The sequence below is a fragment of the Chionomys nivalis genome, chromosome 7 (genome assembly GCF_950005125.1).
Source record: "Chionomys nivalis chromosome 7, mChiNiv1.1, whole genome shotgun sequence".
NCBI classification, from domain to species: domain Eukaryota; kingdom Metazoa; phylum Chordata; class Mammalia; order Rodentia; family Cricetidae; genus Chionomys; species Chionomys nivalis.
This window is the reverse complement of record NC_080092.1, coordinates 32,154,579-32,172,845: the sequence shown is the minus strand read 5'-3', so window position 1 is coordinate 32,172,845 and position 18,267 is coordinate 32,154,579. Positions and strand designations below refer to the sequence as shown.

General features: G+C 39.3%; 1 protein-coding gene across 3 annotated transcripts in view; it reads right to left on the bottom strand.

The window, feature by feature from the left end:
* Rnf130 (ring finger protein 130) overlaps positions 1-18,267 on the bottom strand; it is a 105,741-nt gene that overhangs the window by 38,324 nt on the left and 49,150 nt on the right. For all 3 annotated transcript variants that reach the window (XM_057773631.1, XM_057773630.1, XM_057773632.1), the window contains exon 3: positions 16,023-16,273. In XM_057773631.1, the coding sequence (XP_057629614.1) occupies positions 16,023-16,273 (251 nt within the window). The remainder of the gene's footprint in view (positions 1-16,022; positions 16,274-18,267) is intronic.

Sequence of the window (18,267 nt, the reverse complement as noted above, 5' to 3'; positions counted from 1 at the left end):
CTCAGTTTGTCTTCATGCACTGCTTTAGAGACATCACTTAATTTTGATGGACTGTTTTATGTTTCATTCAGTTCAAAGGGTTTACATTTTCTATTTTAATTTCCTAAGATCATGGGTTAAATTTCAAATATCTGGCTGCTCTTTAGATTTTTCTGCTATTGACTTACTTAACTTCATGTGGTCAGTGGCCACATTATATTTTGTGTAAACTTGACTTTGTTGTTCTATGGCCTAGAATGTACTTCAACAGAATATATATTCTGCTTTTGTTGGATGGAGTTCTCTACAAATGCTAACCAGACTAATCAGCTGGCTGTAAGTCCTATCCTACACTAGCTGCTCTATGGCTGTCTATCCTTCAGTGACTGAGAAGGCAGGACAGCAGGTCTCACCTCCCGTTTGGAAAGTGCTTTGTTACTAAGCACTTAAGACTGTGATGTCTTCTTGTTTAAGTGACTACTTTATTAAGAAATAACTTCACCCCCAGTGATAGCTGTGCTCTGAAATTTACTCCGGCATTAATGTAACCATTTAAAAGTTTATTTTAACTTGTGTTACTAAGGTATGGCTTGTTCTAGTCTTTTTACCTATCTACAATTTAAAACTTACTTATACAAGCTCCATGCTCCTAAAATACCTCCTTAGTTCCATGTATTTATATATATATATAATCTTCTATTATATATTACATACAACCATACACACATACACACCTCTGTAGGGACATAGCCCCACCCATTGGGGGCGTGTTCGCCTCGGGCTAATGTTTACGGATAAATCTGCCGGGCGTGAGCCCAGCAGCCCTTTTTCTTTTGCTCCGCTTTTCCGGTACACCGCGGGAACCTGTGGTCCTGTAAGTTTATTTCCTTATTAAAGCTGTATATATCTATATAATCTGTCTACATTCATTTGCGCCGCCACACACCTCTCTATCTATCTATCTATCTATCTATCTATCTATCTATCTATCTATCTATCTATCTATCTATCTATCTATCTATCTATCTATTTTGGGACAGGGTTTCTCTGTGTGTGTAACTGCCTTAACCCTGTCCTGGAACTCAGTCTGTAGACCAGGCTGGCCTCGAACTCATAGAGATCTGCCTGCCTCAGCCTTCCAAGTGCTGGAATTAAAGGCATATGCCACCACTACCCAGTTGAGCATTTTTTTTTTTTTTTTTTTTTTTTTTTGGTTTTTCGAGACAGGGTTTCTCTGTGGCTTTGGAGCCTGTCCTGGAACTAGCTCTTGTAGACCAGGCTGGTCTCGAACTCACAGAGATCCGCCTGCCTCTGCCTCCCAAGTGCTGGGATTAAAGGCGTGCGCCACCACCGCCCGGCCCCAGTTGAGCATTTTTATATTTAAAGTGGTTGTTTTAGAGGTAGCACATAGATGGGTCTTGCACAAAGAGTTTTTTCAAAACTCATTATCTTAATCTCTGCTTTCGACTGATATGTTTACACCAAATATTTCAGATCTCAGGATTACTGGATCCTTTTATCTGTAAAACTTTTCACCTGGATCTTGCTTCTTACTCCATGTGTCCCATTCATCTCCTCTGTCTGGTACAATTATAACTCTTAAAAACTTTTTTTATTAATTAATTTGTGTATGTATATATGTGCTTGTGTAAGGAAAGAGTCAGATCTATCTTTTGATTATGTAGGTTCTGGGGCTGAACTCAGGTCATCAGGCTTGTATAGCAAGTTCCTTTTTGAGAAACTCAGTTATGTAAACCTTTTTTTTTATTATTTTAGTTGATGCTTTAGGGCTAATGAATATATCTTTAACCACAGTTACATCACTGTATAAAAGTATATATAGTTCTCTGTCTCCCCCACAACGACTCTATCTCCCAGCCTCCCAAGATCTCACTCTATATTCTAGGTTGGCTAGTCTAAAATCAACCTGGCCTCAATTTCATGCAATCATTCAGTCTCAGCCTCTGGTTCCTGAGATCCTGATGTCATCCACCATGCTGTCAGCACACCACTATTTCTTCCTCTTATCTTTTGTGCTATTATTACCTCCCCTTCTGCTTATACAAATTTTATAAACCAGGTGGATCTCTGTGATTCCAGGCCAGTCTGGTCTACAGAGGGAGAGGTCCAGGACAGCCAGGAGCACAAAGAGAAACCCTGCCTCAAAAAAAGAAAAGGATTAAAGTTCTCCCACTTTCTGGCTTGTTTGTTTGTTGTTTTTGGGGGGTTTTGTTGTTGTTGTTGTTGTTTTTTGAGACAGGGCTTCTCTGTGTAACAGCTCTGGTTATCCTGGAATTTGCTCTCTAGACCAGGGTGGCCTCGAATTCAAAGATCCACCTGCCTCTCCCCTCCCCATGTTGGTATTAAAGGTGTATGCCACCACCAGCAGGCCAGCTTTCTGATTTGAAACTTACTGCCGAAGTCAGTGTGATGCTGACATAAAATATAAAAATTATATTAATGTGATGCTGGCTTAATACATATAGTATATGAACCCGTAAAAATTTGGCCAAATGAGTTTCAGCATGAGCATGAAGATTGTTTGGTCCCCAACATTAGTACTGGAGAAATTTGAGGTCCACAAACAAAAGAATGACGCTGTACCCTTAACTATGCATGAAAATTAACTTAAGTTTTTAATACCAAGAGAGCAGGATTTAGTATTGATTTCTTAGACATAACCAAAAGCAACATAGGTAACAAAAGTAAAATTGATAATTCTAGATTATATAAAAAGCAAGGATACAATCAAGAGATTAGAAAGGCATCCATGAAATGTAATGAAATTGTAACTTGTAGATTTTATAAAGGATTAAAACAGTCTATATATAAAGAACTCCTACATTTCATTAACAAAAAATTGATTTAAAAAAACAGGCAAAAGACATGAATACAAGCTTCTCCAAAGAGAATATGCAATGGTCAATAGGCAGATTTTAAAAAAATGCTCAACCATCCAGTTAACTAGGGAGATACAAATGAAAGCCATGTTGTTTTTCATACCTATCAGGATGCTTAAAGTGTGTGTGTGTGTGTGTGTGTGTGTGTGTGTGTGATAAAAACAGAAAATAATAACTACTGGCATGGATGCAAGAAATATAACTGGTGATTGCCAGTGGATAAATAAATTGATGTGTCCACTATGGAAATGTATATGACAATTTCTAAAAATGGACATTCGCAGGAACTTAATTTGTAGCAGCATAATTCACATTGGTCAAAAAGTAGAGGTAGCTTCAGAGTTTATATGCATGAATAGTTGAATAAAATGTCATATGAACTGGGCATGATGGCACATGCCTACAAATCCAGCACTTGCAAAGCTTAGGCAGAGATTGTCAAATGTGACAGCAGCACAGGGTATGAAGCAAAAACCTTTGTCAAGAAAATCTGTATATACATATGGACTAGCACTCATGAATCTGTATATACATATGGACTAGCACTCATGAATTCACAGGAGCTCTGGCTGTTGGTACAAGATCAAGCCAGTCAATATTTAACATGTGCTGCGGAATAATCTTTTTGTATACTGTGAGGATGTGTCACTCTGACTGGTTTACTAAAAATCTGAACAGCCAATAGCTAGGCAGGATTTCCAGGCACAGAGGACACTGGGAAGAAGAACAGTGGAGACACTGGGAGATGCTGAGCAAGCAGGATGGGCAATACAGGAAAGAGGTAATAAAGTCACAAGACAGAAAGTAAATTATTTGAAGTGGGTTAATTTAAGTTATAAGAGTTAGTTGGAAACAAGCCTAAGCTATCAGCTGAGCTTTCATAACTAATAAGTCTCTATGTCATTATAGGGGAGCCGACAGTCCCAATGAAAACTCCACCTACAAGCATGGGTAGGGAAAGGGCTCATAAAGCCCACTCTAGCTGAGAATGTGCTGATAACTCGATGGCTTCTGGGGGAGGGAGGGTCAGTTTTCATGACGATGTGGTTCCTGGTAGGTCAGCCATGCTCTGGTGGATGGCTCCATAGCTAGCACAAAGTGAATACAGGGTTATTTAAAGAGGACAGAAAGTTGGAAGTTGGTGGGTGGATCTGGGAGAATTAGAGGTGAATATTATCAGAATAAGTTGTATGACATTCCCAAAGAATGAATACTACATTAATACAGATTACCTGAAAATAACTTTTGCTGTACTTGTGTCACCATCTCAAATAGTTATTTGTTCACATTTATTTATTGATTGATTGACTGATTTTTCGAGACAGGGTTTCTCTGTGTAACAGTCCTGGATGTCCTGGAATTCATTCTGTAGACCAGGCTGGCCTCGAACTCCGTCATCTGCCTGCCTGTGTTTCCCAAGTACTGGGATTAAAGGCATGTGCCACTACCCCTCAGTTTATATACATTTATTTTTAATTTTTACTTATTCATTTATGTTTCCCAGGCTGACCTGGCCTCAAACCTCTGAACACAAAGCAATCCTCCTGCCTCAGCCTCCTGAGTAGCTATGCCATCACACCACCTTCCATTTTTTCCAGCAAATATGTAAAACACATGATTCTAAACTCAAAACAATGAAATCAAGTACAGGAAGTTTAACTTTCAGCTTCTTTCATCCCATTCATTCCTTCTCAAATAATAATTGCTGTTTTACCTTTGCACTGTTTCATTTTGAAAATAAACATATATATGTTAAGTATGCATACATATAGATACATATGCTTTATATAGCCATATATATGAATGCGATTTCTTTTTTTAATATTTATTTATTTATTATGTATACAATATTCTGTCTGTGTATGCCTGAAGGCCAGAAGAGGGCACCAGACCTCATTACAGATGGTTGTGAGCCACCATGTGGTTGCCGGGAATTGAACTCAGGACTTTTGGAAGAGCAGGCAATGCTCTTAACCACTGAGCCATCTCTCCAGCCCTATGAATGCAGTTTCATAGCCCTCTCTACTTATAAGTGCATATCTTGCTTTTCCTTAATAACACACCCTACACACTTCACAGATGCTCACAGAAACTGCCAGCACTCCGTTCACATTCACAGCTACAGATGACTCCAAGCACTCAGTACTGGCTATGTGGAACACTGCCTTAGCAACCAGATAGCTATTGGTGGATGTTTCATTATTTCAAATTTTGCTATCTTCAACAACACTAAAATGAACAGACTACTACAGTTGGCATTTGTTGTTATTTGATTTTCAAGACAGGGTTTCTCTGTGTAGTCCTGGCTGTCCTAGAATTCACTCCACAGACGACCAGGCTGGCCTCAAACTCAGAGATCCGCCTGCCTTTGTCTCCCAAGTACTGGGATTACAGGAGTGAGCGACCAACGCCTGACACTGCTACTGTTTTTATCATCTGTAAATTTATCATCAGGCTAGACTACTAGTCTGCTGTGAGGTTACGACAAAGGATAATCACTTATGTAATTGTGCTAGGTGCTATAAATTGCCCCCTCACAAGAACTATTATTAACCTACAAGAAAACCTGCTTTCTCTACAACCTTGCCAAGAAAGCATGTATTAAATTTTAGGTATCTTTGGCAAATTAAGCAATAAGAAATGTTATTCCAATATGGTCTTATCATGTATCTAACCTATAAATGAGAATGAGTATTTAACATTTTAAAGATGATATACATTTCATTTTAAGATGCTCTCTATTCATTTTACTTATTTATCATTTATGTGATTTGTGTGTGGTACAAACATGTGTGCAGGTGAGCTTGTCTATGTATGTATGTGTGGAGGCCAGAGGGATGACATTAGGCATCTTTCCTCTTGCTCTCCACCTTGAGACAAGGTCTCTCACTGAACCTGGGCCTCACCGTTTTGGCTAGGCTCACTGGCTACGGTGCATTTGGGATCTGTCTGTCTCTGACCCATGTTCTGGTTACATGTGAGCGTATAGGAGCTCACAGCTGGCCTTCCTGTAGGTGCTGGGATACAAGCTCCAGTCCTCTTGCTCGTACAGCAAAACTCTTTTAACTGCCGAGCCACTTCTGTAGTTGAATGCAAAGTATCGAAAATGAATTAAATTGGTAGGATACAATTTAACACAGTTAATACTATTTAACTTATTAAGACATTTATTTATTTATTGTGTGAGAATGTGTGTGTATACATGTGCATGCACTCATGCATCATGGTACACATGTGGGAGTCAGAGAACTTGTAAAAACCAGTTCTCTTCTCTACCATGGGAGTTCAGGGAACTGAACTCGGGCTATCAGGTTTGGTGGCAAGTGGCTACCCCGTGACCAGCTTAAAACAACTCACACTATGTAACTAAGTAATCTGACAGGAATTCATCCAGGATCACTGTGTTTTGAGGACAGGTCACTCTGATGAAGTATCAGGGTTTCCAGTCATCAGAGCTCCCCCACAGATACGGAGTTAGGTCTGTATCAGTACATAGTAGGATCTTCTCTTTGAAAAATTGGTGAAATCTAAGAGCTGTGAATCTAATTTCCTCTTGATTCAGACTATCCTTTCTCTAGCTTTCATTCACTTTCATCACTACCATGTTTTCCTTTTGTCTAAGGTGTCTGATTTTCCAGAAGCTGTCTCCCCAGGCCCTGCCCCCTGACCTCTATTCACCTGCTTTACTAATATTCTGCCTTTGCTTTTCATTTTCTCCTTTAAGCCTCTCCTATCAGGAGAAAGGTTTTTTCTTTTTCATCTTCATTTTTACAGAGAGTCTCATGTAGATCAGGCTGGCTTTGAATTCGTGCTCTTCCCCCGTCTCCAGAATACAGTCATTTTCTACCATCCTTGGCTGGGAAAAACTTAGCATTATTGTACCTTTAGAAAATCTTGGTTGATCCCTCACTTCTTAGAGAATAAAACCCAAACTCCTCAACCTGTGATTCAACTCCATTGTAGTCATTTTACATAACATTGGTTCACAAGCCCTGTATTCCTTTCCTTCACTCCTAATGTTCTGTTATTCAACTCTCCTTTTCTCTGTGGAAAATGACCCACTTGTGCTGTGGAATGGTCTTTCTGTACGCTGTGAGTATGTGTTGCTCTCACTGAGTGATTAATAAAGCTGTTTTGGTCTATGACAAGGCAGGATAGAGCCAGGTGGGAAATGCAAGCAGAGATGCAGGAGAAGAAGGGTAGAGTCTGGGAGATGCCTACCATCTGCTAAGGAAGCAAGACATGTAGAAAATGAGGTAATGCCACAGCCACATGGCAAAGCACAGATAGAAATATGGGTTAATTTAAATAAGAGCTAGCTAGTAATAAGTCTGAGCTGGACATTTATATTAAGCCTCTGAGTGTTTATTCGGGAACTAGCAAGCAGAATAAAAACCTCCAATTACAAATGGTGTACCAATGTGAGTCTCTTGAATTTCCATAGGGCATTAGAAAGCTTTTTTTTTTTTAAAAAAAAAAAGCGGAGGTGGATCCCTACAAGAGTTTCTGCGGGACAGTGAGTCCTTGAGTAGCTAGTACATTAAGTAGGAACAAAAAACAAAGTAAAAATGCCTGCCACAGCGAAAGCATTGGGATTCTAGAGCTCTAGGAAAGGTTTAATACAGTTCTTGGACATTAACCTCTGACTGGGCCATGAGCTTTAGGCTAGACTTTCAGGACCTAAGAAGTGGGCGGAGCAAGTTGCCAAGGCTGGAGGCAGAGGTCCACACTGCTTAGCAGTTTAAAGGTTTGTTAACGTGGTCAAAAAAGGTTAAAAGATACACAGTAAAAGAGGTCCAGACTGTAAAACCTCTAAAAAGGTTCCAATATATTTTATAATGTGCATAGGCTTAAGAAAGAAATAAAAGGGTATTGACAGTTACAGAAAGGAATAGTTCAAAAATGATATAATAAAGTCTTTAAATAGAGAAATAAAATAACAAAAGATAAGTCACATAGAGATGGAAAATACACAGGGAGTCTGAATCCTGTGTTGATTTTACATTTTTTGATGGCTGACGGGCAAGAAACAGCTGCTGGGAGACATGGGATTGAAAGAGAGATTGATAAAATATACCAATCTAAGTATTTTAAAAATGTCTTAACTTTAGAACAGAAAAATGTATTTGTAAAATGGACCTTAAAAGATGCATTGCTTTGGAGACTGGTTTTGCTTTTGTTTTCACAGGAAACAAAACAGGACTTGTCCCAGGTTAAGATGGACCAGATTTGATCATGGGAGACTTGCTGAACCTTTACAGGTGATTATCTATCAACAAAGGTTATAACTGGTCTTCCCAGGACTTGGCCATTATGTCAAATTTTCTCAGGATCCCCATAGGATTATCAGTAACGCAGGAAGTAGTCTAGAGAACTATGCCCAAATTCCCAAAATATTGTTTATAAATGTTTGTTTTCATTCAATGGGGTTGGTTATAAATTGTTATTGGTCATAGTCAATCTCTTTTTGAAAGAAGAAAGGAAGACATGATGTAGAAATGTATGATGTGGTTATGGATGGGTGAAAGGGTAGATTATTGAATCTACTTTTATTCAAAAAACAACTGTTAATCTCAAAATATTTTAACTGATATGGATTTTAATTTATTGATATAAATTTAAGGTCAATTTTGCTATACTGTATGTATAGTCCTTTTGTTTAGGTATTATGTTTATGCAGCTAATTTAAAAATATAATATATAATTAAAATACAGATTAATAGTCATCTATAATAGTTAAATTTATAGGCATATGTTAGGTATACAAAAATATATTTCAGTTAAGTAATCTTCAAACACTTCAAAGACTTACAGAATATGGCATTTAAAATGTTTTAAGAACTTAGACAAAAAAAACCCACAAAAAATAAAAAATAAAAACAAACAAACAAAAAACAAAACAAAACAAACAAACAGAAAAAGAACTTAAACTTTTCTTGACAGTAAGACACGTTTGCTCTAGGCAGCACTAATTACTTCAAAGAGGATGATGGGCATCAAAGAAATTCATTATGGAGTTTACTTTCAGTGTTACAAGGTTAGTTATTTGGGCAAGAAACTATTCTTTCCTGGACTGCTTGACAGTATGCTGTATAAACTGGACATTCAGGACCCACAGAAAAGTGACTGCTAAACTTTGCAAAAACAAGGTGGTATGGTCCTTCAGGTTCCAGCTTCTCAGAAGAAACTGCCAGACATTCTGCAGTACACAGAGGAAAGCGATGGATGAACTTTGTTAATAAAGGTAAGACAGTCTTTCACATTTTCTGCTTCACTGAAAAGTCTGCCAGATATTCTGGGTCTGTAGGCTGAAGATGGGTGCCCCAATGTTATAGAAAAACTTTGGGTGACTGTCCAGGCAGGCAGATGTCTTTGTCATTTCTAGAGTTTTGGAAGTTGCTTAAAATGCACACTTCCTGTTTATTCAGGTAATATATCCTCTGAGGTCTTTGAAGGAGTTGAAGACTAGATAGTTATAGTTTTCTTTAGTCACAATAAAAGATATATATGAAACTTTAGACTCACAAACATAGAATAGATGATATTTTCTTTAATTTTGTCAAATACAATAGACTGGATATTGTAACTGATTCCTTGCTTGCTGTTTTGTTTTATGTAATTTTACTATGTTAAAGTAAAAAGTTTCCTTTTTGATTAGACAGAAAGAGGGAAATGTCTTTCTGTATGCTATATGTGTTTCTCTCTTATACTGGTTGATAAATGAAGCTACTTTGGTCTATGACAAGGCAGAATAGATCCAGGTGGGATATCCAAACAGAGATACAGGAGAAAGGAGGAGTCTGGGAGACGCCAGCCAGTCACAGAGGAAGCAAGATATGTAAAAACTAAGGTTAACAAGCCATGAACCACGTGGCAAAACACAGATGAGAAATATGGGTTAATTTAAATATAAGAGCTAGCTAGTAATAAGTCTGGGTCATCGGCCAAACATTTATAATTAATATAAGCCTCTGAGTGATTATTTGGAAACTAGAGCGCGGGAGAGAAACCTACAGTTGCACACTTGCCTGAAATTTCCCTTCAGTATGTCTGATAAAGTCTTTCTTATTTTTTGAAATGATATTCAGCTCAAACATCACTACCTCATTGATGGAGGAGGGTCGCAACTCCTCACTACACCTCATGCATATACATATTAAAGCAAGAAATATTAAAGTATTTACAAGTTTAAATACTTTATAATTTATATGCATCTTCAAAGAAAATTTCCCAAGAAGTTATTTTAAATTTAGGAGGCTGTTAGCTTGTGAAAAATTATATCTGGCTTATTCTTCAACATTAAAACAATAATTTTATTTTACTGCTTTAGAAATTAAATTTGACTGCTTTAGGATTAAAGACTGCTGTTTAATTCTGACAACTTGAGTAGACTAAGATGCCTAGGAAATGAGTACAGCAGACTGCTGGGTGCCTATGATGCATCTCCACAGAGGATGAGGTGATTAAGGCGCTGGTCTTAACAGTTGTTCACACAGTTCACTGATGGAATGGAATCTGAGCAGACTATTTGGGGATGGTGAGATTGTAGGAGGCAGGGCCTAATTGGAGGAAACAGGCCCCTAGGAGTTGAAGGGTATCTATTTTTTCCCTTCTTTTGGATAAAGTCTCGCATAGCCCAGCTGGTCTCAAACTCACTATATAGACAAGGATAACCTCGAGTATCTGCTTTTTCAATCTCTAAGCATGTATAGCACTACACAAACTTGAAGTGTATCCTGTCCATGCCCTGTCTCTCCTCTTTGCTTCCTGGTTGTCATGATGTGAATAGCTTTTCCCTGCCAGGTCCTTCCTCCATGTTTCTTCTCTGTCACAGGCCTAAAGCCATGGAACCTGGTGACCATGGACTTAAACCTCTGAAGCAGTGAGCCAAAAATCTTCCTCTTCCTTTGTTTGTATCAGCTATTCTATTACAGTGAATAAGGTTTAATACAAGGGTACAATATTAATCATGGAATTGTTTTAAAAATTTACAACTCTCACTGGACAATGGTGGTGCACATGCCTTTAATCCCAGCACTCAGGAGGCAGAGGCAGGTGGATCTCTCTGAGTGTTTGAGGCCAGACTGGTCTTGAAAAACAAAAAACAAAACAAAAAGGAAAATTTTACAACTCTCAAAATCGTCATGAACTTTTTCAATATAAAAGTACCAGACATTACTGTTTGGTGTAAAATAACTCCCACTCAATGTTTCTTTTTTTTTTTTTTGCAGTGACATATTTTATTTATTTATTTTTCATTTTTTTCATTCTTTTTTAATTAAAATTTCCAACTGCTCCCCGTTTCCCATTTCCCTCCCCCTCCTCCCACATATTGCCCCCTCCCCCACTCCCCTCCCCCATCCCCACTCCTCTTCTCCTCCCCCCAGTCCATTCCCCCTCCCTCTCGATACTGAAGAGCAGTCCAAATTCCCTGCCCTACAGGAAGACCAAGGTCCTCCCACTTCCATCCAGGCCCAGGAAGGTGAGCATCCAAACAGGCTAAGCTCCCACAAAGCCAGTTCATGTATTAGGATCGAAACCTAGTGCCATTGTCCTTGGCTTCTCATCAGCCTTCATTGTCCGCCATGTTCAGAGAATCCAGTTTCATCCCATGCTTATTCCGTCCCATTCAATGTTTCTAAGGTGAGTTAGTGGATAAAGGTGCTTGTTGTACAAGCCTGACAATATGAGTTTAATCCCTAGAACCCATGGTAGAGGAGAGAACCAACTCCTGACAGTTGTCCTCTGACCTCCACAAGCATGTAGTAGGGTGTGTGCGTGTGTGTGTACATACACACAGTAAATAATCCACCTTGTTGTTATTATTAGACACACAATATTTTAAGTATTTTGACAGTTTTTCGGGAAGACACACTACAGACTTAGCAGTAAACTCAAAGGCGAACTAGTTGGTTTTCATACTACATGTAAAATGACCTACAGTAAAACTTACTAGCCCATGTTGGAAGTGTGGTCTCCTGAGTAACATGTTATGTAGTAAGCACTGCATCAAGATAGAATTTTGTGAGGAACATCTCAGTTTTCCTTTCAACTTAGCTTTTTTTTTTCTCGCTAATAGTTCAGGCTTCTTTTTCTCCCCAGTCTTTTTTTTTCTTCTTTTTTTTAATAGCCTAAGGTTCCAACCAATTGAGCTGCTGCCACCTTCATATTAAACTTTAATAAGCTAAGCTTTTTAAGCCACATAAAAATTTCATCAAGCATTTCTCAACCTCAGGGAAAATGGAAGGAGGAAAAAAGGTCAGAACATCACTTTCCACTGAAGTATCGTCTGGAGAGGGACGCTATGAAGGGAACCGCAACAAATGCTAAGAAACAACTGCCCTTTGTGGCCGGTGCCAGATGGTGAATTTTTTACTCCTTCATTACATATAGGCCCCACCGAGGGTGCTAATTAATGCACGATCATCAGACACCAGGCTCCTAGGACAACCACAAGCATCTCAAAGCCCTCTGGATATGCCCTATTCAGCTCTCACATTATCATTGGCTTCCTGATTAAAATGTTTTCAGAAAAACTCCTGATTATCTTACCTTTTGGTGTTCCATGTGGCATTTAATGATATTTATAATTCATAAGGTATTTAATAATAATAAACTCAAATCTTCAAATTTTTTTAAAGCTAGCATATACTATCATTCCAAGGAAAGAGGAAGGGCTGCCAAGAGCCTTGGCCTTAAATGGACACTGGGTGCAGGCTCTCTGGCTCTCTGAGCTCTCTGGGTCTCTGAGCTCTCTGAGCTCTCTGGGTCTCTGGGTCTCTGGGCTCTCTGAGCTCTCTGGGCTCTCTGGGCTCTCTGGGTCTCTGGGCTCCCTGGGTCTCTGGGCTCTCTGGGCTCCCTTACTACCCAGCCCCACAATGTGATGCAGAAGTCTTCAGCCCAGAATGGCCTAAGTCAAGAGAAAACCTGTTTGTCCTAACCAAAATATCTGGAAAAGAGGGGACTTATGTCAGAAAACCTCCAGAGCATTGTCTGCTCTATTTTAGTCAAATGCCAAAGAGGAAACATTACTCTTACCCCCAACATGGCCCTTCTTGAACTCAGTGAGAGGTGGTGATCTCCCAGACCTAGCTGCTCAAAGGAGCAAGTCGAGTGCACTGACCTCACATCACACACCTCTAGTACATGCCACCAATGGCAGAACACACATGTTCTTCTGCATACATTAAGCACCATGATTAACCACACTTAGGGTCATAACCAAGCCTAAGAATTAGAAAAGAACTGAAAACAGTATTTCTTTTGATCATAACGCAAGCAAATAGGTATCATTAGCACTACTTCACAGCAGATTCCCTAAACAATCAGAAATGAAGCACTTCTTAATACACAGGTTGAAGAAGAAGGCTGGGTGTGCTGGTGCATGGCTGCCATCCCAACACTTGGGGCCGGAGGCAGGAGAATACAGAGCTGAATGTAAGCACGTGTCAGAACCTATGAGGCAGAACTATAGCTTTAGTACTTCCTTAGAAGTGCTGACAGAAATTTATAGCACAAGATACTTGCATTAGAAAAGAAACTGTTTCAGACAAATGAACTGTAGACTTAACTCTAAAATGTAATAAATACTTTAAACATTTAGAGGAAAGGAGGAAATCTTTGTGAGACAAAAAGCTTTTTACATACAATTTCAAGGGGAAAATTCCAAATTAAACCTTATAAAAAAAAAAAAAGACCCCAACCATTTGTTTTCCAAGACTGTTAAAGCAGCTGAACAGACAAACTGCAGATGAGGAAAAAAGCACCTGCAAGGCACATGCCGGTCAAAGCAATACCATATCTACACTACACAGAGTTTAAAAACTCAACAGCAAGGAGCTGGAGATGGCTCAGTGGTTAAGAACACTGGTTGCTCTTGCAGAAAACTTCAGTTTGATTCCTAGCACCCATGTGGTTCACAACTGCCTGTAACACCAGTCCCAGAGAATCTGACACCCTCTCTGGTTTCCTTGGGCATTGTATCCATGTGGTGCACAGACATGCATCTGGGCAAACATATAAAACATAAATAAATAACATATACAAAAAAATCCTCAACAGTAAAAGACAATTCAGGGAAAAAATGGGCAGGAGATTTAAGCATTGAAGCACTTGAAAAAATGATCAGGGCGGGGTGATGGCTGCCAGCACAGTGTTGGCTATATAAGCATGAGGACCTGCATCTGCATTTCAGCATCCAAAGCCTGGGTGCAGAGGGACACATCTGTAACCCCAGCACACTCCATTCTGACCTCTGGCTTCAACAATATGCACAATATGCTTACACAGAATGCACATGCATGCATGCAAGATGTTCAATTATGACCACTGGAAAAATGCACATTATAATAGCAAAAGAAATGTACACCAAATGTTGTCTAGACATGGAGGAACTGAACTAGTCACACACTACCGGCAGGAATGTAAAATAATGAAGCCACTTTGGAAAAGGACATTTTTTTTTTTTAATACTGGTACACATCATTAATCTCAGAACTCAGAAGGCAGAGGCAGATGGATCTCTGTGAGTTGGAGGCCAGCCTGGTCTACAGAGTGAGTTTCAGGAGAGCCAGGGCTACACAGAGAAACCTTGTCTTGAAAAAAACAACAAGAAAAAAACATAAACTAAACATTTACTTACATTGTGTTCAGAAGTTCTTTTTATTACAAGGAAATGAAAACTCATGGTCAGATAAAAACCTGTACATGAATATTCATAGCTATTTTATTATAGCCCCAAACTGAAAATAATTCAGGTATTCTTCAATAAGTGAATGGCTAAGTAAATTATAGCACATCCACACCATAGAATATTACTCACCAATAAAAAGAGCTACTGATGTATACAGTTTGTAAGGACTTCCTGGAACTATGCTGAGTGAAGATGAAGAAACCCAGCTCTCCAGGTAAAGTCTATACATCATTTTTTTTTCAAGACAGGGTTTGTTTGCATAGCTCTGGTTGTCCCGGAACTAGTTCTCTGTAGACCAGGCAGGCCTTGAACTTACCAAAATCCACCTGCCTCTGTCTCCCAACTGCATCTCCCAAGTGCACACACCACTACCACCTGGCTAAACAACATTCTTTTTTTTTTTTTTTTTTAAATATTTATTTATTATGCATACAATATTCTGTCTGTGTGTATGTCTGCGGGCCAGAAGAGGGCACCAGACCTCATTACAGATGGTTGTGAGCCACCATGTGGTTGCCGGGAATTGAACTCAGGACCTTTGGAAGAGCAGGCAATGCTCTTAACCACTGAGCCATCTCTCCAGCCCTATACAACATTCTTGAAATGACAACACCAGAGATGGGGAACAGGTTAGTGGTGGTGAAGGGTTAGGGGAAGAAGGAGTCTCTGGCTATGAGACAGCAGATGACCTTTTCCTTATGGCTTGACTGTGGTGAGTTCATGAATCTGCATGTGATGGAGTTGAACAGAAGCACACACATGCACATGCATGAACACAAACCAAACAGGACAGCTCTGCAGACATTAGTGGACTCAGTAACAGCAGTGTACCTGTGCTTTGATATTCCTACAGTTAGGCAAGATGCCATGACTGGGGAAGTGGGTCTCTACTGCTTCTGACAGATCAGAGCAAGGCTACCATTACCCTAAAGCTTAAAAAGAGCTGGTGATGCTGACAAAATGCAGACAACCTGGATGGAACCATGAAACACGCCACACTGACAAGTACAAAACACCTGATCTGTGCTATTCTGAGATGTCAATCAAACATAACCTATATTCTTACCTAAGCAACCCGGGATTTTCTTTGCTGTCAAGGACATATCTGAGCAGTGCTGGAGAACCTGAGAGAGCCTATTGGTTAAGAAATGTATCTAAAAAAGTTCATTTTCTGACTTTGATAACTATACTGTGTTTACGTGAAACAACATTTTCTTCTTCTTCTTCTTTTTAAAAAACTGAAATGGAGTTTAGCTCAGACTGGCCTGAAACTCACTGTATGGCCCAGCTGGCCTCCAACTCCCAAGGGCAGGGATTACAGGTGTGTACCACCGCCCTGACATGTTTTTGTTATTGGTTTTGTTTTAAATACATTATATAAAGAAGCATTTAAGATGTATGATCACAGGATCCTCATGGATTATGGCTGTTTAGAGTACTGGTTAGCTCACCTGGTTCCTGTCGCGAGCATTTGTGTACCTGATCTTCTGAATGAAGTAGAATATGAGCCACGCTGAAGAAATAATCATCAAAACAATAAAGGATATTGACACGAAGACTAGAGAGCCACGGCTGAAGTTCTTTGGCGGCATTCGAGTTCCAACAGCTATTGTCATTTGTACGGAGATGTTTTTCTCCAGATAACTCAAAATATCTTTACCCCTCAATTCTGTTATCATGACAGCAATAATATCTCCCGTGCCTGTAATGTAAAACAAACACACAGACTCAAGTGACAGCTGAAATTCATAGACATCAAATTAATATACATATATGTTCCCTGGAGAAATTAACACAACTTCTGCTAAAGAGAAAGGTTTGCAGACTCCACTGTTCAGCTGACATGAGGCTGCAGATGTGCACACTCACAGGAGTGGGAACATACACAGTACTCCAGATAAGTAGGTAAGGCATAAAACACTGTAGTCTTACTAATGCATGACCTGCCTTACAGCTGCACTGAGAAATATGAAGCCAGCCACCTGTGACTTAATCAGGATGGGTTACAGTATAAAAGATCTTGAGAAAAGTGCTGTCACTTATGGCATAGATAGGTGCTTCTCACATGCATTGCTGAGCAACAACTGTGTGTAGAACAGGGAATATATAGAAGCACATGTCTTAGGACACATGCTTGGCTACAGTGACTTACAGTACCAAATGGCAACATCTTTTACTGGTAACATTTGAAAATAACCTTGGTTTTCTGTCTAGAGCTAACTGGAATCAAGCTCTTTCCACAGCCCGTCTGGATCTCAAACTCAAGATTTTCCTTACACAGTTTGGAGACAGCATCTCATGTTGCCCAGGCTGGCCACAAACTTGAATATTCTGTCTCAGTCCCATCACGTCTAACCATGTGCAGTGCACTCAAGTCCTCTAGGCAAGTTTCAAATTTCTGAACTAGTATCAGAATGGAACCCAAAGCTTCAGCTTCTAATAGCTGTTCAGAGGTCTGCCCACAGGCACAAATTATGTAAATTAACTACAAGGATGGTTCAGTTGTTTTTCTAAGCCCTATTCTTATATGGTTCCAGGGGGCAGAAATAAGTCAAAGCAAGCAACTACTCTCCTGAGGATAGCACGGGTCACTATCCCTTTTGTCCTCTGGTAGGGAATAGTTTTCTACTTTATTTAAGGAGGCAGGGGAAGCTTCTCTACCACATGCAACTGTCAGCAGCTGTCATTTCCTAAGGGAAAGCTAAGTGTCACAATGTGCAACTCCCTCCCATCACCCCAAGACAGGGTTTCTTTGTACAACAGTCTTGGCTGTCCTGGAACTCTGTAGACCAGGTTGGCCTCAAAACTCAGAGATCCTCCTGCCTCTGCCTCCAGAGTGCTGGGATTAAAGGTGTGCACCACCACTGCCTGGCCACAACATGCAATTTTATAATATATCTTTTCCAAAGAACCCAGAAAAAGGCTTCCCATTTATTTTGGGAAAAAGAAAATTATAACCACTTACATGAATACGAAGAAAGGTTATATATCTAAATAGAAAATACCCCCTAAAAACAGAGTACACCAAAATTTGACCTTCTGAAGGCTCCTTTGATAAATATTAAAGACATTTATTTGGTTTTATATGCTTTGTTATGTTTAGCAGTCAAGATGATATGTAACAGAAACTCAATAACAAAAGTTTTAAGAAAAATATGGTACAATGGAATATATATTCGTGTAGCATTGTATTTAAAACTGTTTTAGCCATTTTATCAGAACAGTTTATCAGTTTTTTTACTTAAAAACTATAAACAAAAACAAAACTGCAAAATTAAAGTTAGCATTATTAATACCTGCCTCTGGTCAATAAGCTAAAGAAAAAAATCATAAAATAATGCTAAACCAGTTTAAATTTCCATCTAAAAACCTTAAGTTTGTGCTTTTACAATGTTGATCAACAGGCATAATCTGTGGTGTAGAATACCAGGTATGGCTATAAAGTAACTGAGACGGATCCCACAAACGACATATGACAATCAGTCTCATTGCTTTATAATCACACCAAGTACAATTGGTTTTAGAAATCAGTTCTGAGGCTCCCTCTTGAAGATTCAAGCTGGAAAAGTAGTGGGGAGAGCTGCACAGTTAGCCAAAGGAACCAGTCCAGTAATTTCATTTAAACAAACACTAAATGGACGAGTCAACTATTCTCAACAGAAGAGCTGTTTGGGAAAGAAACATTTAATTAGTTCA